General features: G+C 40.8%; 1 protein-coding gene across 2 annotated transcripts in view; it reads left to right on the forward strand.

Annotated features, from left to right (window-relative positions):
* Positions 1-15,010, forward strand: part of LOC139608651 (glutamate receptor ionotropic, NMDA 2C-like) — a 54,568-nt gene that overhangs the window by 26,404 nt on the left and 13,154 nt on the right. For both annotated transcript variants that reach the window (XM_071462613.1, XM_071462612.1), the window contains 5 exons: positions 337-451; positions 4,757-4,968; positions 11,233-11,401; positions 13,306-13,459; positions 13,929-14,054. In XM_071462613.1, coding sequence (XP_071318714.1) covers positions 337-451; positions 4,757-4,968; positions 11,233-11,401; positions 13,306-13,459; positions 13,929-14,054 — 776 coding nt within the window. The remainder of the gene's footprint in view (positions 1-336; positions 452-4,756; positions 4,969-11,232; positions 11,402-13,305; positions 13,460-13,928; positions 14,055-15,010) is intronic.

A 15,010-nucleotide genomic window follows, 5' to 3' on the forward strand; every position in this document is an offset into this window, starting at 1 on the left:
CTCTTTTGCATGTGGTCTGAAATGTAAATTTACCTGGATTCATTATTCACGTCTCAGTCTGTCGTGGACATATCAGCAGAATCACTCAGTAGAAACACCCTACCCTCCACCAATCAGCTGCCTCTATCATCCACTAATGAGCCACTTCCAGTCTCCTACATTAGATTACGGCCTCCCAGGGGAGCTTTAGGTTTAATTAGGAGGTGATCATTATTTGTGTTTATCTGTGGACATGAATATGCAAATTATCGTGTGATGTAGAGTCAAAGTTCCTTGATTGCGTACTATATATTTTCACTGTATGTGTTGAAGAGTTTGTGTTTTTGTGAGTTGCAGGCACATGCTGAACGTGACCTGGGAAAGGAGAGATCTGTCGTTCAACAACCAAGGCTTCCTCTCCAACCCCTCCATGGTCATCATCGCTTTGGACAGGGAGAGACTCTGGGACAAGGTAATGGGCACCAGAAGCTGAATCACAAAAAAAGGGCAAACATATGGGCACTAATGACACAGGAGACCTCAAATTCAATTTAGATATAATTGTTGATATGAAAACCTGATAACAGTTCAGTGGTTGTCGGCTTATGTTACCTATCAACCATGCCCACACAGTCCTGATGAAGCAGATTAACTGAGTGTTAAACCCCTAATGAATAAAATCTAAGGATATTTTTTTTTCAAACTTCCAAATACACAGACACATAGGAGAGCTGGGTAGACTGCACCATTTAAAAATTCACTCTAACAAATCATGACACAGTTCAGTTTACTGCTGTGTCCGGTATATCACCAAGATTTAAGACACTTAATTAGTGAACCAAATGTTAACATACAGACATAAACAGCAGTAAAGTCTCACCCAGTGTTAGTTAGCCTACCTGGTAGTTAGCTCTACCTGGTAGAGCTCGTACCATTAAGGCTTAGTCCTGACTGCAGTGGCCCTGTGCTGCTTGTCATTCCCCCTCTCTCTCCCCATCCTGTCTCTCTCACTGTACCTATAAATAAAGTTACTGTTTGCAGTGTATCCATGGATGTAAAAACAACATCATTAGATCACTTTGCTACTTAAAACTTGAAGATGTGATGATTCTCAGGCTCTGGAAAATCTTTTTTTCTATTATCTGATTTCTATGTAATTGACTGTTATTGCAATAGAAATCAGTGATAATGATCCTCAGAAAGTCACGTTATCATCATGCGTTTGTGTTTAGATATGATTCAGTACAAATTTGACAAAAATTATGTCTAAAGGTTTGAAAGTACCAACCACCATAACTAACTGCCTGTTGCTTTAAGAACAAACCTTGTACCTGCCCCCTTCACCTCATTAAGTATCTTATGCTCCTTCTGTGCCTCCCCTTCAACTCTCACCTCTCAGTTTGAAAACCTTTAACCTACATATACTCTATAACCCGGCTGGATGCAATAAGTTTATACCGGTTGTATTATGATGTCAAAATGGATTTTGGGAAAGGCTGGTTGAGGGAAAGTGGATATATTAAAAATCGAAACTTGAACAAGTGATCACAAAATAACTCCTGGAATAGACAGAACATCAGGGATAGATGATATTTGAAAGTACAAGTGTAGGCGTAATTTCAAATCAATAATGTTGTGTGTCCTGCGGAAGCCAGATCCCTCTCTTACCCCTATTTCATCATCACCATGCCTTGTATTTTTGCTGCCTTCTACACGCACACACACACACACACACACACACACACACACACTTATCAAAACCCGAGGGTGTATTGAAAAAGTGCGACAACACAAAGAGACCTGAACGTAATCTCACAGCTACAGTTGAACTCATTTATTTCTGCCCTGGAAAGACCAACCTATTTTATCAATGTCACCTCCTGGCTGGTGTGTATGTATGCGTGTGTGTATGAACATGGACGTGTAATTGTGCCGAAGTGGGGATTGGTTTGTGTGTGTGTGGAGATGTTAAAGTCACACTAGTGCAGCCAGAAGCCTGTTCACACACACTATCGACAACAGGACACCACTTTAAACAAGATACCGTACATGCATCTAAATTCTGAATCCTTTCTCCTTTTCTGTCTCATTACAACCTGATCTGTCGCTGCTTTTTCTTCCTCTCCTCCTCGTGTCATGTAACTCATCCATAATGATGACAGGTTGTGGTGTACTTGCTCTTTTCAAGTCTTTCTCCACCACTGTGACACCCTGACAATTTAACATGATTTCGTTCCTGAAGAAGTACTGCTGGGTGACATTTTGGACAGGAAAGCCCCCTTTCTCTGCTGGGCCCCTCTCGTAGTTTTCCTCTCTTTCCCATACTAAAGAAAAAAAGTTTAAAGGTGCACTATTGATTTTTTATATTAACATTGAATCTGATCACCATGTTTAATGTAAGATTTGTTGCTCATAAGAGCTGACTGGGAAATATCACCCGACTCTGCAGCGTTTTAGCATCTTTCAGCTCATTGTTTTGGTTTTACAGCCAGGTTTTACTCTCACCGCTCTCATCAATTTCATGCTCCACTAAACTGTGCACTACCTGCTCTACCTGGTGAGTGTATGAGGGCATTCAGCTGCTGAAGATCCAGACATTTCCCTTAGAGGTTGGCGTAGACAAAAACAGAGTTAGAAAGACAGCGAATATTGGACTTTCATTCATGATTGGTGGACAAAAACATGACGGAATGAATGCTAATATTGCTCTGCATCTATTTGATGAGTAAATACACAACTTTTATTTTTGTTGTTTTTTTCCAATAAATTTGCATTTTAAAATTGATTCATGGGGTATGAAAGAAGTGGGCATTAAAGTGGCAGGATGGTCTAATGAAAAGATCTGAGTCTTATTACAGAAATTGTAGGATCTGTTATTTCTGCAGCTTGCATATTAGGGACTAAAACTCAGGACATCTCAAAATCAGCTGCTTTCATTTGGCCATGCTTTTATCTTTCTGCCCCCGAACTGTATGGAGAGCAAAACTGAAAGTCTGGAGTACCCCTATAAGAAAATAAATAACTGAATATACTCCTATATGAAAAGCGTGATGAAACCTAGAATCAGTGGTGTAAAGAGAAATTAATTTGAGGTGATTTAGATTTTGTGAAAAACTCTGCATTACTTTGGCAAAATTAGTTTTTGGAATAAGAAAACGTTTCATAAGATATTGAGAGGTATGCGTAAGAATTTAATCTGTTGTGTTTAATATGTAAAAATGTAATTGGGGCGATGATGTAACCCATTTTTTTGGCTGGTGACAGAAGATATTTTAAAAAATGAAATAAAACTGAAACTCTCTAAGGATACACTGCTCCTGTTATGACTAAATAAACGACAGCGGACACACTGAAACTGTATTTAATGGTCAAACCTAATCTGCTTAATAAGGGGAATATTGGCATCAGTACCAATCTGGCCTATTTGATCAGTGCATCCCTAAAACTAGGTAGGCTAGATACTATTTGGGGTAAACAAACTTTTTAGTGGGGATGGGATGGGGAGGTGGTCGAAGGTTCTTCATGAGACCATTACATGACAACAACAACATCTCAAAGAGTAAGGAGTAATGAGAAATATACATTTATTTTAAATGACTTTGGGTAAATCAAATTCCGCTCACAGGGCCACAAAAAAAAGGCTTGTACCAGTCCTGTTCTTCTGATTTCAGGTAAACTAACGTTCCACATTTGAAAAAAAAATCATTAAATAGAGCATTTGCATTTTAACCCAGTATCCATTAATCAAAAAAGTTCTGACACCTTCCCAACAGCACGGTGCATCATAAGAGAAAGACAGCTCAACAAGAAGATAAGACACATGAGAATCCCATAAAAGATGGATTGAAATGATTGATCTTCACAACTGGCATGTGTGTGATTCGCAGATGGTGCGGAGAAACAAATCACCAACTTCCACATCACACTGTACCTTCAGATGCGGGTTTGTAAATCATCCATGTGTGACGAAGGAAGAGCGTTAGCATGAGCCGAAGACCAAATCAGGAGTTGGTATGAAGAAGAGGTCTCATTAAAGCTGTGAGGGAGTGAGTTTCGCATGCAGCAAGTCAGTGCAGGCTGAGCTCAGTATGGCTCATTAGGTTGGGTTGCTATGACAAACAGTCCTGGTTCTCACAGAGAGGGCTTCACTGAGCTTAGTGCAGTGTTCGATGGGATTATTCATTGTGTGATGTGACATTATACAGCAATTCTAGTCCCAAGTGGCTCCTTTGACATTAAAAAAACTCAATCTGTTGCTTTTTTTGTATAGTTACCTTGTCAGTACCCGTCAGTAGCAGCAGCACATATTTTAAACACACAAAGACTGAAAAACACTTATTAAATAGCATTAATCACTTGAACAGTTCCCATTTATGAACAATGACATTTCAATTTGTTTCTTCAGTTGAAAAAAAGAAAATTAATAATTGAATAATCAGTCAACAAAATGAACACAGATTGAAGGCAACACACGCTGGGATGTATTATTAATGTGATGTAGTCAGTTTGCTCTTTGTCTTGCTTTTTTTCTGTCTCACTCAAAGACTTTTAAGTCTCCTCCGTATGCATTAATGAACTCTCCTTTCATCTTATAATCTTCTCCCTCCAGGTCAGCACATGCTAATTTTCTTCTAAAGAATCACTGGTCCTGTGAAGTAGGGAAAGACACAACAGGTGGAGAGAGAAGGGTTTGACATGAAGTGAAAGTCACGCCTGAGAGTCAGACTTCATGTGTGTGATACTGATGAGCTCTTTGCCTCTCACCTTCCCTCCTCAGGTGGGTACATATGCTCGGGGGATCCTCCAGGTCCGCTACCCTGTCTGGCCTCGGTATGGCAGCTTCCTGGAGCACGTGTCTGATGATCGCCACCTGACCGTGGCAACGCTGGAGGAGCATCCTTTTGTCATGGTAGAGGACGTGGACCCGGGCACCGGCACGTGTGTCCGCAACACGGTGCCCTGCAGGCGTCAGTCCAATCAGACAGAGAGGTACAGACGGCAACGCTAACACATGCACACCTTTTTACATCTGAGCATGCATGCAGATCTAAACACAGAGAAAACATGCAGACAGACGGGGCTTCTTGTACCAGCTGAAATGTGTCAGTTGCACTTGGTGTTGAAAACTGTCATGTACCAAAAGCTGGCAGTGGTACGTTACTGTAATGTCTGTCTGTTAAATTTATGTTTAGAAGCCAGTTATCTTAGCTTAGCATAGAGACTGGAAACAGAGGGAAACAGCTAGCCTGTTCTCCACAGACCTGACACTTTGAAAAACCTCAAAAGAAGAGGAGGGAGATATCATGGAGCTGGTTGTGGCCAGGGAAAAGAGGGCAACATGAAATCTTGATTTTTTTCAACGTGACTTTGTTTTCAGCAGTAGCATTACACTAACTGGCCACTGTATTGCTTGTCATGTTTTTTGCTTGAATAGCCCAGAATCTGTCACATTGTCCTCATCTGCAGATTCACTTTACTCTGTTGCCTTTGCACTGCAGCTCTGTGTCTGAATGTTCCATGATTCTGAGCAATAACATTATATAATCCAAGCTAAAGTAACTCTTTGATATCAGTACAGAAAATCAGGTGTTGTGTTGGCACTGGTGTCAAAACATTTGAATAATACCCAGCCCTGCACACAGACGTCTGCACCCTCCCTCTCTGTTTCTCTGCCCTAGTTTAGTTCTGAGTAGACACCGCAAACCTCTTCACTTCATTAAACACAGAGTAATTGTGTGTGCTGAGTGTCTAAGCACTTTAAAAACACACCTCCGATCTCGGATCTCAGCATGGCAGAAAACAGTCATTAAACAGCTATTACCTCTGACTGTCTACAACTGGTGCTTGCTAGGAATACGCAATGTCTTCATTACATTCAAACAAACACAGACAAACACAGAAATACTAGTCTCTCTTAAATTTAATGGCAGATCTTACAAAGTATCAAACTGCTCTGTCAGCTTAGCCTTACGGTTGCCACTCCAACAAACTACAGAATATATTTTACAACCACTACAGATAAATGTGATCCTCATTGAAAATCAGTGACAGTCCCTTTCTGGAGCTGATCAGTACTTTTACACACAATGTAATTTACATGTCAACTGCACTTCACATCCTTTCAGATGAAAAATGGGAACAGAATGAAAACACTCTTACTGAAGCTCGTCTGTGATGCAGAAAACCTGCTAGTGTTTAATAAACTTACATATTTCATTCCTATGTTCTTCATCAGTGGATGAGTGTTTTTATGGTTTTCTGTGCATATTTTAAAATCATCTGAGACATCTATTGAGACCAGATTTTGTTTCTAAAAGCTTTTATTTTTGTTTCATTTTCTGTGGTCAATAACTGACTGCAAATAAGAAACCGAGATTCGATTTCAGTGACCAGTACCTTTAAAATAACAGCCCCAGAACATTTTCAATAGATGCAATAACTTCAACTAATTTCTGGTATGTGAATTTGCAGCACACCAGAAATGTACCTTCCAAGAACCCATTAATCATATGTAATTGTGAGCAGAGGACACAGCTCATGTTCTGCATACCAAAAAATGAAGGAAATCACCATGAGATATAAGTTTAATTTTCTACATCTGTCATTGATCTCGTTTTGATCTCATAAGCCAGACATCATGTTGTTCTGTCTAACCTGCCACATGTCACTGCACGGCTTTGGTAATTTATTTAAAGGTCTTTACACACACATTTTTTTTTCTGTATGCTGATGTTTTCTTGCTGTTGCTGTTGGCGAAAGACTTCCTCACCCCAACCCTCACCCACTGTAACACTCCCTCCTCACACTGGAGGTTTGTTATTTCTGACTTAATTCTCACTGGAGGATTTTCTCCCTGCCTGTTATTGATCATGTTACTATGTATTTATGCTGCTGTGTTGTTTACCTGCAGCGGGGTAGAGCCCTGCCGAACGTACAGCCAACTTTTACAGACAAGTTTGCGTTGCAGTTACACAGTGACACAAATATTTTGGGAATGGTATATTTGAAAATCAGAGGCAATCACTGCTTCAATCTCGCTTCATTCTGACATTGAAAAGCAAATAAAGTGCCTCAATTTTTATTTAACATATATTCTTATGGAAATGTAAATCATCAGCAGCTGAAGAGGGTGATTTTTATGGTCATGAAGTGTCCTTAAGACCCAAATACCTTTGTGATGAGGAGAGGGAAAACATATGTCAAAAGAGGTTTGAGTTACGCTGTATTCTCTTTCTTGCTCGTGTTTACTTTTTTATTTATTTGTTTATCTAACAGGGACTATACAGATGAACATTTACAGATAAGCAACTTAACAGATCTAAAGGCCGCGAACTGGAGCTAATTCGCAGCTTTCATTCCATCCAGCCAAACAAATGAGTTGATAAAACAGAAACAGCAGAGCAGAGAAAACTGGCTGTGTGCAAGATGAGAAGATTGTCTGTACACTGAATATGACGCTACCGCCAGCGGCTGGTTAGCTTAGCATAAAGACCAGAAACAAGGGAAGCAGCTAGGAAACAGGTTATATGAGTTTACACTGCATCAGGTTTCACATTAATGGCAACAGAATTACTTCAGCCTGGTAATGTTTGGTGTAAAACATCCAACCAGTGTCTCTAACAAAACCTCCTCTGGGAAATTCAGTCACCTCATCCTCATTCTGGAGGCAGTGTGCATGTTTATAAAACACAATCAAACACCCCAGCAGTAACTTGCGCAGTAATAGCAGTCTGGACTGGCCCCCCAAAACTCACAAAACTCCTACCTTACCAACAGTAGACTGTGAGACTGGGCCACTATTTCTAGTCATCTTGAAAAAAAAAGAAATACAACATTTTTATTTAAGTTTTATGCTGCTTTTTAAAATTTTCTTTTAGAAGTTGGCAGAACTGAACATGAACATGACATTTGTGTTGTATCTGTGGACAACAAGTGGAAAAGAGTGTCGCCCTTGGGAGAAGTATCCTCACAATGCACCAAAATCCTGTCTGTGCATATGTGTGTGTGTGTGTGTGTGTGTGTGTATGTGTGTGTGGGCTTATTTTACTATATTCATGGGGTCCCAAAACTGGGACTGTACCTTTGAGGTCTCACAGCTTTATGGGGACCCCAGATGTTTAAATGGCTGTTTGAGGGTTAAGACTTGGTGTGTTAGCGTTAGGCATTCAGTTGTGAAGTCAGGATAAGGGCCAAGGGAATGCATTATGTGAATGACAGGTCCCCACAAATACAGTAAGACAAGGATGTGTGTATGTGTGTTTGGGTATGTATCGCTCATGCAGATTGCAGAGCTGACCATGGCTGGCACATTAATTATGGAGAGAAATATGTAACAGTGGTTGTTGGGTGCGATTGATTGCCAGTAAAGAAGATTTATCTGTCCAACATGGGGACATCTGTCATAGCATGGGACACTGTTATCCCATCCTACCCTCTTTCTGTTTCTCTTTCACCATTTCTCTCTGGCTGGCATGTCCCATTTGGATGGTGACCAACAAAAAGGGAGAAGGAAAGAGAGAGAGGGAGACAAGACTGCTGCTATATAAATCAGTTAATCTCGCTGTTGTGTCTGAGCTGCTTCCTTGCGGAGCAGATGTTTAGCATGATTAAAACTTTTTGTCTTGCTCATTAAAAAGCCTTTCTTTGCCCAGATGATAGCTTCTTTTTCCAGAACACTGAGCTGATTAAGAGCAAGAATTCCGCACTAAAATTCAACTCTGGAAATCTTGGCTACATGATACAGTAACATGCAGTGGACAGATGGTAAATGTAAAGAAGTGCTGAAACAACTGGATTTTAATGTAATGATAATTGGTTGTCTGACAGAAAATTAATCACCAAAAGTTTTGAAAATTGTTAATTGTTTAAGTAATTTGCCAGCAGGAATGCAAGGGAAAGAGAGCCTTCATCCTTCACTACATACAGGGCATACTACTTCCTGCATTAGCACTGAACATTAGCATTGCATGTCTAGTGTCTAAAATCTTCCAATATGAATGGAGTTATTTTTATAGTTTCTTAATAATTTTGATTGAGGAAAATCTTAGTGCTACATCATACAATGATATTTTAGACAGTAGTGAGTTTTAACTTTGTGGCACTAGTTTGGGGAAAAGCTTTTTCCTGTTTCAACATGTCATTAAAAAAAAGAAATCTGACTGATTTGACCACATCAAACAGCATTTTCTGTTTCCTGTTTCAAACCGACAGTAAATCCAGCTTTTTAAAGTATGGCCACAGTCGTTCCATTACCTGTAACCACTTGGTTATTCCTGTAACCACAATGACAAAAGTCCCCTAATTTTAACAAAGTACTCATTTTAAGCTAAGCCACAATGTCTCCCTGTTATAAACCTGAACCAGAGAGTTGTGACCTCATAAAACAGACGTATGTTTCAACAGTTTTGGAAACTGCACACAGAAATTAAATGCTGATAGTGGCGTCAGATCAGAAAATACTTCTATGTGTTGCTCGAAAGGGGTGTTACAAATGGCATATTGTGTCAATTAATTTTGAGGACTTAATGCTCTTATGGCTGAATGGGTGCAGATCCCTGCGGCCATGTTCCAAAATCTGGTGGAAAACCATCCCAGAGGAGTGGAGGCTGTTTTAGCAGCAGATTAATGACCATGGTTTGGAAAAAAAATGTATGAGGGTAATGACCAGGTTTGCATACTCTGGGTTGTATATCTTTGAATCTCTAGACATCACCGTTTATAGACTTAATGATTCATAGATTAATCAAGAAGAGAGTCAACAACAGAATATTGGAAATAATAGTTTGTTGACTGCAAACGTAGCTCAGTGAGAGTTCCACATTAATTTTCCAGTGCTTCCCTCATTATTCCTCTGTGATAACAGTGGTAATTTCAAACATCCTCCTCTTCCTCCTCCTCAGTCTGTCCTGCTTTGGTCTTGCCCTCTTTTTCCCCCAATACTGAAGTGGCTGCTCTGTCAGGGTGTCATCTGGGTGTTGGCCGTGTGTTTTCTGTCTACCGTTCACCTGAGAATCCTCCTCTCTCGGTCTCTCTGGTCCAACTCCCTCATGGTGCTTCCCTCCACGCTGCACTAGTTTCTGGGCATTTTGTGGAGAACACACTGCAACAACACAACTGCTTCTAATCCCCAGAGGATCCTGTACTGTACGTGTGCACGTGTTTGTGTGCGAGACGGAGAGACACGGCCCAGTTTAAGTGCGCTTGTGTATGTGTGTGTGCGCATTGTTAGTGGAGTGTGTATAATGACGACAGGTGGCCAGCTCCTGCAGCAATTAATTAACGCTGCATTTATCAGAGCTATTGACTCCCGTGAAAGAAGGAAGCCTTTCAAAAACACTTAAATTTGTCTAAAATAAACACTTACACTTCTGGAAATAATCAACCTGAATGTTAATTACCCACTTGACTTTATTTTTTCATTCGCCCTCTTTTGTTCACTCTTACGCTGTCTTTATCGTTCTTCAGCTCTTTTGCTGACTCACATGCTGAGGTTTCAATCACACACACACACACACACACACACACACACACACAGACTGTGACTCAGCCCTCGTAGATTTTAGGCCTCCACTCTGGCAGCTGGATAGATGAAGAAGAAAAAAAAAAAGGGGGAGAGGGTTTTTTGCTTGGGAAGTGTGTCGACTTCATTTTCGGTCTGTCTGCTCACAACTTTCATTGTCCTTTATCGCTTGTAGCTGCTGTATTTTATTTTTTTTCCATTCTATTATTTTTCACCATTTCCTGTCCTGTTCTCTTCTTCTACACCCCATTAAGTAACAAGGCCACAGAGAGGAAGTCAGTGTGTCCCTCAAAATGCTGCACACCTTAATGGCCTTTGATTAGAGGCCACAGTCGCTCAACCATTCACTGGGGACCCTGTCACACTGCCTGCCTGTGTGTTTGTGTGTGTGTGTGTGTGTGTGTGTGTGTGTGTGTGTGTGTGTGTGTGTGTGTGTGTTTGCAATTTTTAGTCATCTCCTCAGTCTCTCTGACAGACACCTTGTTAACAGACATTGATTTTAGCTAATGAACCAGCCATCGCCTGCCCTTCACTTTGCTGTCGTAGACGATGGTCAGTGTCAGTGTTAAAGCCCACAACTATTTAACGCTCGCTCCCTGAGACAAAGTGAAACACAGAAGAAGAATCACAGAAGCTAAAGATAGCAACAGTCCCAGCTGCCAGAGAAGCTTTTTGATCACAAGATGTTGAAACAAAACAGTATGACTCTGCTTTTTCTCGTCCTTCTCACACAGCATTATTGGCCACGCAGAGTCCTACACCAAACTGTGCTGTAAGGGCTTCTGCATAGACATCCTGAAGAAGCTGTCCCGCACCATCAAGTTCTCCTATGACCTATACCTGGTCACCAACGGAAAACACGGCAAGCTGGTCCGTGGGATTTGGAACGGCATGATTGGGGAGGTGAGAATGAGGACGGAGGTATTTAAAGAAGGATGTAATCCCTGAATGCAACACCTGGTCTGAGTTGCTCAGTGGCCTTCTACAGACAATTATTAGAGCAAGGTGTTTTAAAACAACCTAAAACAAATCTAAAATGAATGCAGCTTTGGGCTATGTCATGATCTGATTACATTAAAGGTAAGTTACTTGTGTGTAGCATGTTAGAGACCATCAAAAAGAGCGGTGAATGTTGGGACCACAGTTTAAGGAACACTGCACACACTAATGCTAATGTCATTTAAATTCACTCAACCAAAGTATTTCTGTTGGTGTCAACATGACAAATATTCAGACTCTACAATGAAGAACAATGTATGAAGTCCCATTGATATATCATCATCTTATGAAGTTGTTATGGTGAAAGTTGTATCAAACCTCAGACGCAGAGAAACATTAACACTCATCTGGAGTCATGTTTGCTTCATGTCTGTTTGCTGTTTAGTGCTGGGCAGGCAGCATATGGTGGATTTATCACAGCATTTTGGCTGAAATCATCTGTCAGCTGCAGCTGGAAACAAAATTGATTAGAGAACCAAAACAGTAAAGCTGTGGGCTGCAAAACAATGAGCTGAAAGACACCAAAAGGCTTCATAGAGCTGAGAGGATGTACGGAGATGGGTGATAATTCTCTGGGGGTTTGTGACTACAAATGACCCCATTCACACTACACACTATCGTTTGACCCTTTGTTGATATAAGAAATATTATTTCGTGCAGCTTTAACATTTAAAGAAAGAATGAAATAAAACTTAAACTCTTCACTGATTAACAACAAAAACAGCTGCCACCAAATCCTTCAGTTTTATTTCACTACACCTGCTTTCAAATCTTAAAGTAGCTTTGAAGCTCATGTCCCATCAAGTCGGTGCAGGATGAAGTGTGTAAATCAGTTTGGGAGTTTTTGTGCATTCAGACTATCGGAGCAGATTACATTCTCCTCCACCAGCTGAGGACAATTCATACAACTCTGTAGATAATGGCTAAAATGCATTGTATCACTGTTTTTCTTGACTGAACAGCCTTTATTTTGAAGATTCAAAGTTTTTATAAAACCACTCTAACTTTTAATTGTGAAATATAAAATACCTGGTATAGCTGTCACACAGATGTTCAGATGTTAGTACTTCATTAAGGACTTGAGTATGTCGTGACCTCTGCTTCATGAAGGTACAGTTGGTGGATGATAGTAATGATACACAATGTCTTAAGTGCCCAAAGCAGTGCTTGGCCCACAGTGTTTCTTTGATTCTTCGATGGGTTTTATCTAGGTCAGCAGTGTGAGGCCTTGGAGCAAACGCACACTTTTCTCCCACACACACAACGCCACATCAAACACAGGTGCATCTGAAAGTGAAACGCCCTGAACAGGTGTTTCTCAAGAGAGAATTCTTGCCTGTGTTTCTGTGCCTGAAGCGCTCTGCTCTGGGTTTGTATCTGTGTGTGTGTGTGTGTGTGTGTGTGTTACATTTCTGAGGAAAATCATTTCTCTCTGCAAAATTCCAGCTTTACAGAAAAGCTACCTTGAGTATGAGCACTTCTGAGCTGCAGCTTCTTCTCTTGATCACGTGACAAATACCTTACTGTACAGCACAAAGCACTGGCTGCCTTGTGGCTTCAATATTCAAAAGATATTTCATAAAACTCAAAATTTGCTCTCTCTTCAGTCAGGGAGGCTGTCCATTGGGAGGTTTTGTTGAGTTAAAATATACTCATTCAAGCCTCTTTTACCACAAACTAAAAATACTCTGTTACAAATGCAGAATAAATACAGGAAAAGGTTTTTTTTTTTACACTGCTGACTGCTGTTGACGCCTCACTATGTCTCTTTGGTGCTTTATTTAATGTCTCTGTCTTTCTTCTCTCAGGTTGTGTATAGACGAGCGGACATGGCGATCGGCTCCCTCACTATCAACGAAGAGCGTTCAGAAATCATCGACTTTTCAGTTCCGTTTGTTGAGACAGGCATCAGTGTCATGGTAGCCCGCAGCAACGGGACAGTTTCCCCATCTGCCTTTCTTGGTAAGAAAATACAGCTTCTTCTGATTGTGTTAGTTCAGCCTGGTCATAACATGCATTATCCTGGAGTGTTATTTACAGTACATGTGAGCCATGTTGCTGCCACTTTCCTTCTCACCATCCTCTCCCACGATGGCCTACTTAAACGAGTTCTGTCTCTGCAGACGCTTCAGGAAACTTCCCATTAAGCTTTTATCCCAATGATAACTGTAGCCTACAACTAAATCCCCTTACGTGCCGTGCACACACCTAAATCCCCTTTCCAAACCCCAAACAACAAAATTCAGCACAAAATGAACGGAGCACTTCTCTCCTCTCATTTTCACATCTGTCAGTTCTTCATTCTCTCTTCTGCTATCCTCCTACCACACATGGTGACCCCCATCACAGGCTGACGTTCAGAGGCAGGAAGTACAAAAGAGACTTGCTTTAATCCTTCATGTTTGTTCCTTCACTTCTCCTCCCCCTTCAGAGCCCTACAGCCCAGCAGTGTGGGTCATGATGTTTGTGATGTGCCTGACCGTTGTGGCGGTGACAGTTTTTGTGTTTGAATACTTCAGTCCAGTTGGCTACAATCGCAGTTTGGTGAGCGCCAAAGGTGAGTTTGACACTCCTCTGTTTCACTTGGTGGAAATTCTTCTTCCTAAGTACAGTGAATAATATAAGAGTGAGTGATCACTACAGCCTCTTCACAACAAACGTAAACAGAAGAAAAAGTCCAGTAAAGTCTGTACTTATACCACAGACTCGCATGTAAATCATATTTTGTTAATCTGACATATTTTGCTACATCTGCTGTAATATGCCAAGAATACATTTAGTTATTTGTATTTACATTATCTAAAAATATCCAGAGCTGTGAAATAAAAAAAGATGCTTAAAATAATCTTAATTTGCATCTTATAAAGCATTTTCTGTGTTTGTGCAAGCTGGTAAATCCAGCCCCATCTGCACATCCTGCGATGTTAAGAGTTCCTCAACAGGATTTTGGGGAGAGGGCTAATCAATCCCAGAATGCAGCACCGACAGAGCGTGCCTTGTCTGCGGGTCCGAAAGGTCATTTTCCTGTTTTAATTAGCATTCGTCGTTGCACTAATCGAAGTGTGATTGATGGCGGTGGCACCCTTCGTTGCTGCACATGAGCAACGGTGGCAGAGAGCGATGGAAACGGGCCGAGGCTGTGAAATTGTTCTGTTGTTTGGAAGTTTGCAGAAGGGCATGAGATAGCTCATGAATACTTATTGTAAACAGTAAACATATTTTTATGATGAGAGAATGTGTAAACAAAAATGTGACTTTAACACATAATCAGTGGGACTTTGACTCAATTTCACCTTCTTACAAGGTGCATGGAGAAAAAGTCTGAAGAGGTAGAAGCTCCAGCAACACTTGAAGTGTACAGAACAACTTTATTGTCAGACCCTGTGTCTCGCTTCTCTGGTGGTATCGAGCCATGCAGAATGTTTTGGTTTTACTACAAGTTATCAGATTGCTGAGATTTCTGCCTCTTTCTAATACAATGTGTTATTTTCTGCTGACAAAATAGTCCCACTT

Source organism: Trachinotus anak, unplaced genomic scaffold (assembly GCF_046630095.1).
Source record: "Trachinotus anak isolate AG129_WGS33_773 ecotype Australia unplaced genomic scaffold, CSIRO_AGI_Tana_v1 ptg000025l, whole genome shotgun sequence".
NCBI lineage: Eukaryota > Metazoa > Chordata > Actinopteri > Carangiformes > Carangidae > Trachinotus > Trachinotus anak.